The sequence below is a fragment of the Quercus lobata genome, chromosome 4, assembly GCF_001633185.2.
Source record: "Quercus lobata isolate SW786 chromosome 4, ValleyOak3.0 Primary Assembly, whole genome shotgun sequence".
Lineage (NCBI taxonomy): Eukaryota > Viridiplantae > Streptophyta > Magnoliopsida > Fagales > Fagaceae > Quercus > Quercus lobata.
In genome coordinates, this window is record NC_044907.1 from 14,119,050 (window position 1) to 14,125,633 (window position 6,584).

Consider the following 6,584-nt stretch of genomic DNA (forward strand, 5'->3'; position numbering starts at 1 on the left):
TTTGTCCTTGAAGGCCGGTAAGTCTCTTTTTCCCTTCCTTTTAAATTTTATTTCATGATTTCATGCATTTTTCATGCATTCTTGTGGCTATTTTCGGCACTTTCAAAATATTGGGATATTTGATGATTCGAACCTATTTTGGTGAAATTGATCAATGGGTTTTTGTTCTATGATGCTATAATGATGATTCTTGTAGTTTAATTTGATCAATTTTGTGGTTTTTGAAAAATTGGAAATTCTAGGGTTTGAATTTGATCCGAATTGGGGATTTTTGTCTAATTGGGTTAAATTGATGAAATTGGCTTATCAAATTGATGTATTTGGTCATTATTTTTGTTATTCTATCATGTGTGATGATCAATTCATCAATATTTTTCAAATTGATCCAGTAGTTTTCCAAATTTTGGGGTTTTTGTGTTAATACCTCAATGTTCAAGCCAATTTTGTGAATTTGAACCTTTTGGACTTAATTGCACTGCATTAGAACATGCATCATGTCATTTAGCATGTTCATGCATCATATAGATTTTTATTCTATATTTTGTTTTTGTGCTCACTTGCAGTCTGCCTTTGGTTTTGTTTTTTTTCTCTGTGTGTGTGTTGGTCCTTATCTTAGCACCATGCCTAGGAAAACTAGAGCCCATAGGACCACTTCCACTTCCTCTGAGTCTCCCACTAGGGTTGAGTTTTTTAGGAATGATAAGTGTAGAGAAGCCTTTGATACCCTGAACTGTAAGCGTAAGATATGGGCTGACCGAGCTGTTGTGTTAGATGAGCTTGATCCTGCCATTAGGACCAATTTTGAGTCTAATGGTTGGTTGCCTCTCTTAGAGATAGATCATCCACCCCCGATCGCCCTGATTAAAGAGTTCTTCTCGAACCTCTCTTGCCACATCTATGATTCCAACACCCTTGTTAGGAGTTGGATACGAGATGTAGAGTTCACCATTACCCCTCGGGTAGTGGTTGAGGCTCTTGGGGTGTCGGTTGTTCAGGAGCCTAACTATCCCTATGATGAGTCACCCTCATTAGATGTAGTCATGTCTTACATCACTGGGTCATCTATCCAGTAGGGTTCTAATCCTCGGATCACGTCCGCTAAGCTTACCGAGACTGCCTATCTCTTCTTTAGGATAGCGTGTCATTCGTTGTGGCCTATTTCTCACTTCCACACCATCCCTTTAGAGCGATGTGTGTTTTTGTTTGCCTTTGTTTCTGAAGCGTCTATCAATTTTCCTCACTTGTTCCTTCGTTCTTTGAACGAGGTTCATAGGAGTTCTGCCGTAGGGCATGCGCTGATTCATCCTATTTTCATTCATAGGATTTTGCTCTTCTTAGGTCTAGATGATTTTCCGTCTGGTGAGCCTGTTCATGTGATTGCTCCCATAGGTGCCACCTTTCTTTGTTAGAGGGTTGCTCAATTGAGAGTTGCTCAATTGAGAGTTGCTCCTTCTCGTCCTAGAGGTACATCATCTAGTGGTGTTCCCCCTCCTCTCTCTTCTACAGGTGCTGCTACTACTGAGACATCAGGTGTTGCTGCTGATGCTGATGTTCCTCCACCGACTGCTACGGATGATTTAGACATTCGTCGCATGTTGGATCATGTCTTGACCATTCAAGCGGCTCAAGGACAGATTTTGGTGGACGTGCTTGATGAGATCTGTGCCTTGCGTGCGGAGTTGGCGCAGTTTAGACCACCTCCCTTTTGATGATGGATATCTTGTTTGCCCTTTGGCATTCCGTCCCAAAAAGGGGGAGTACTTTGTAGAGTTTTTGCTTTCAGGGGGAGTTTATTGTTTTTGTTTGGAGCTTGTGGAATTTAGATTGTATCTAGGTGCTTCACTTTGTACTTTACATTTTTTAACTCTTGCCATGTTTTTGATGGGATATTCATGTTAGGGGGAGTTTTATGTTTTGTTGGTACTTTATATGTTCTTGTTTCAAACTGCTTATTGATTTATATTTATGAGCTATTCATTGATATTTGTCTTTATTTGTGTGTTGTTTGAAATCAAGAAGCTATTTTGTTTACTTGTATTGTTTCCACACATGCGGTTATGCATTTTGGTTTAGTGTTTCAAGAAATATACAGGTTGATTCAATTGAGCTGCTGTCTACATTTGCAACTGATGGATAGTAGTTAGGATTGAATTTGTTTTATGAGCATTATTTTGTAAAGGGCTTTTTATTTTGTAAACTTTGAGCTTCTAGTTGTGTTTTGTCACGGATTGCCAAAGAGGGAGTTTGTTAGGTTCTAAAGTCTTAGGATTTTATGTATTTAGAACTCTAATTTGTATTGTTGGCAAACCATGATCAAAACAATGTGTTTAGATGTGTTTAAGTCTAGCTCAAAGTTGTGCATCTATGTAAAGTTGGAATCGAGTTAAAGCAGGAAAGGATTGTGCCTTTCGGCCTGGCTCGAACGATCGAAAGACAGGCTCGATCGATCGAAGCTCGGGTAGAATGTTTTTCTGCAGATTCATCCAACTCAGCCCTAAGTGTTTTAAAACGTTTTTAGGGTTTCTTATTTGTCTTAAGTATAAAAGGCAAACTCTAGCCACGTTTTAGTGTTGCTCATAATTGCGATTTGTGTAAATCTCTTGTGAGATCTAGAGGAGCTTTCCTTTACACAAACTTAAGGTTTTCAAGGAGAAGATTTATCTACGCCTTAATGATCAATTCAGTTGCTGTCATTAAAGTTTAAAGAAAACACAAGCGGGTGTGCTTGTATCTAGTGGTGAATCCAAGAAAGAAGGAGTTCGTGGATTTGGAGTTTGCACGTGGTCGTGTCAGTAAGTTCTACTGGTTGGTAGCAATAAGAAGTCGAGCGTGGGGGCTTGTAAGTCTTATTGTATGAACTTCGATTTTTTCAAGATAGTGGATTCAAGTTTACCTTGAGGATAGCTAGGTCAAATCCTCCCCAAGTTTTTACCGGTTTGGTTTCCTGGGTGATCATATCTTGTGTTATTTATTTTCCGCTGCTTTGCATGATTTGATCTTTATTATTGTGATAACCTAGACTTGTTTAATTGGACTAAGTAACAACTTGGCTAATTACCTAGGTTTAATCAATTGTTTAAGGGGTCTAAAAACTATCAATTTCTAATATAAAACATAGATTTCAGCATTGAATTTTTTTTTTTTTTTTTTTTTGTTTAAAGAGTTTCAATTTATGACTTTCGTTTCTGATAATAACTCTTTATTATTAGACTAAGACACCAATTGGTTTTTGGTGTAGGTGGAGATTAAACTCCAGATTTCTTATTCAATCATTAGAGACTTTACTAGTTGAGCTAATTGGAATCCATTGAGGAAAAAAAAATGTTCTAAAACACCAATGAACTTATAAAAATAAAATAAAATAACACACACCAATGAACTCTAGTTTAAAGGCACTTTCTCCTTTATGAGAATGGATGGAAGGTAAGATCACAATTCAATTAACTCATGACACTTTGGTGGTTATGGGATGAAGCTAGCCATGTGCAAGGTTAAATATTAGTTAATTTTATGTCATTAATTTGTGCCAGTACACGGACTAGCATTATCAATGCTACTTCGTGTTTTCCACAATTCATCATTTGAAATATGAGTGAAGGGAAATTTTAATGAGCCAATTAGTATGGTTGTTGATGTAAGTTGGAAATAAATTTAGAAGTACAATAATTTCGATAAGCACCATCCACTTTTTTATATTTGATAGTAGGCATTTGACGACAACAACAACAATATATGATTTTCATAAGTACTTACATTACATATATATAACAATCGCTCACTTTGTCCATTCCTTTGTTCTTATTGCTTCATCATAGTCCCCCAACCCCCTTCCTTCCTAAATAACAGGGTTCTAATTAACTATTGGCTTGAGAATTGGAAAAGAGGGAAAAACTAACTTCTAGAGAATATGCCTTGTTGGTGAAAGTGGCATTAAAAAACTGGAATTTGGAGGCTAAAGCTTCTCCAAAAGTGGAATAATTAAGTTACTTAGGAGGAAGTGGTTTCTTCATAATGGGAAAAAGGGTTGGAAAGGACTTCTTGAAAACTAAAATTATTGGAAGAAGTGGATTCTTAAAATCTAAAGTAGGTGGAGAAATGCTTATTGAAATTTGAAATTCGTAGTAATAATTGTTTCTAGAAAACTGAACTTGGTGGTGGTAAGGGCTTCTTGAAAAATGGAACTGGTGGAGGATGTGACTTCTTGAAAACTGGAATTGGTGGCGGTAATGGCTTCTTGATAATTGGTCTTGGTGGTGGTAATGGTTTCTTGAAAACTGGAACTGGAGGAGGAAGTGGCTTCTTGAAAACTGGAACTGGTGGAGGAAATGGCTTCTCGAAAATTGGAACTGGAGGTGGTAATGGCTTCTCAAAAACAGGAATAGGTGGTGGTTGTGGTTTCTTGTAATATGGAACTGGTGGAGGAAGTGGCTTCTCAAAAACTGGAACTGGGGATGGTGATGGCTTCTTTAAAGCTGGAACTAGTGGAGGAAGTGGCTTCTCAAAAATTGGAGTAGGGGGTGGTAATGGCTTTTTAAAAACTGGAACTGGCGGAGGAAGTGGCTTCTTAAAAGTTGGAACAGGTGGTGGTAATGGCTTCTCAAAAATTGGAGTCGGGGGTGGTAATGGCTTATCGAAAACAGGAACTGGAGGTGGTAATGGCTTATCATAAATTGGAACAGGTGGTGGCAATGGCTTCTTGTAAATTGGAACTGGTGGAGGAATTGGCTTCTCAAAAATTGGAACTGGTGGTGGTAATGGCTTCTTGTAAATTGGAACAGGTGGTGGCAATGGCTTCTCATAAATTGGAATTGGTGGAGGAATTGGCTTCTCAAAAATTGGAATTGGTGGTGGTAATGGCTTATCGTAAATTGGAACAGGTGGTGGTGATGGCTTCTCGTAAATTGGAACTGGTGGAGGAATTGGCTTCTCAAAAATTGGAACAGGTGGTGGTAATGGCTTCTCAAAAATTGGTGTAGGTGGAGGTAATGGCTTCTCAAAAATTGGAACTAGTGGAGGGGGTGGTTTCTTCAAAAAGGGAATAGGTGGTGGTGATCGCTTCTTGAATATTGGAACTGGTGGAGGGGGTGACTTCTTCACAAATGGAACAAGCGGTGGTGATGGCTTCTTGTAAATTGGAACTGGTGGAGGCAATGGCTTCTCGTAAATTGGAACTGGTGGAGGAATTGGCTTCTCAAAAATTGGAACTGGTGGTGGTAATGGCTTCTTGTAAATTGGAACAGGTGGTGGCAATGGCTTCTCATAAATTGGAATTGGTGGAGGAATTGGCTTCTCAAAAATTGGAATTGGTGATGGTAATGGCTTATCATAAATTGGAACAGGTGGAGGAATTGGCTTCTCAAAAATTGGAACTAGTGGTGGTAATGGCTTCTCGTAAATTGGAATTGGTGGAGGAATTGGCTTCTCAAAAATTGGAACAGGTGGTGGTAATGGCTTCTCAAAAATTGGTGTAGGTGGAGGTGATGGCTTCTCAAAAATTGGAACTGGTGGAGGGGGTGGTTTCTTCAAAAAGGGAATAGGTGGTGGTGATGGCTTCTTGAATATTGGAACTGGTGGAGGTGGTGATGGCTTCTTGGAAATTGGAACTGGTGGAGGGGGTGGCTTCTTTAAAACTGGAATTGGTGGTGGTAATGGTTTCTCGAAAACTGGAATTGGTGGTGATAATGGCTTCTCGAAAATTGGAGTTAATGGAGGAAGGGGCTTCTTGAAAATTGGAACCAGTGGTGGAAGTGGCTTCTTAAAAATGGGAATGAGAGGTTTCTTAAAAGTTGGAATATTGAATTTCCCTTTGTCATGAACTGCATCCTCTCTGAACTCTCCATTATGAGACTTTATATCAGTAGTTACAATAAGCCCTGTAGAAACAAATGCACAAGATCAAGATGAGTCCTTCAAAATCATACGACGGAACAATGAGATTAGAATTCAAATAATAGGGCTTAGTGATAAAAAGCATTGGTGTACGGATAAAATGTTAATGTTAAAACAGCATGTGACTAAATAACAAGTACTTGCCTCGTTGTATCAAATGCAACAAATTAACAAGTAGCTAGAAGTTTTTTTCTTTTTATTAATTTAATAATTATACAATGGCAGAGGAAAAACTCAATCCTTAGATCTTCTCAAAAAATTGAGCAGACAATGTCACTTAATTACAAGGATCTTAAAGCATTTGCATCAATCAGTACAATAGAGTGTAGAATAAATAATCTTAAGTGGGTGATTTTGAAAAATGGCAGCATAAAATAGGAATTCTTAGACTAGCTAACGTGAAAGCTCTTACAAGATAGTCTAAACTATTAGATAATTAATGTCAAGAGTTTTGTAATTCATGATACTAATAACAAGGCCTAAATAGCTTAGCAAAATACTCTTGTTGTGTTAAGAGTACAAATATACCTGAAGAGTCTTGACCTGCAGGCACGCCATAGCAGCTGACAGCAAACAAGAAGCAAGCCAAGAAGCCTAGAAGAGCCCCTTGACAAAAGGATTTAGTCCGCATTTGAATTGAAACCAGAGACAGATGGTAGCTTAAGATATTAGGCTATGCACTTAGTGCAATTTGT

The 6,584-nt window shown here is 38.3% G+C and overlaps 1 protein-coding gene across 1 annotated transcript; it reads right to left on the reverse strand.

Moving 5' to 3' along the window:
* Nucleotides 1–3,666: 3,666 nt before the first annotated feature.
* On the reverse strand, nt 3,667–6,584 carry LOC115984644 (proline-rich extensin-like protein EPR1). The gene is made up of 2 exons (XM_031107669.1): nt 6,418–6,584; nt 3,667–5,873 (listed from the first exon to the last, which is right to left on the reverse strand). Exons 1-2 carry the CDS (start codon nt 6,518–6,520, stop codon nt 4,135–4,137), a joined length of 1,842 nt encoding a protein of 613 aa, XP_030963529.1. The 5' UTR covers nt 6,521–6,584; the 3' UTR covers nt 3,667–4,134.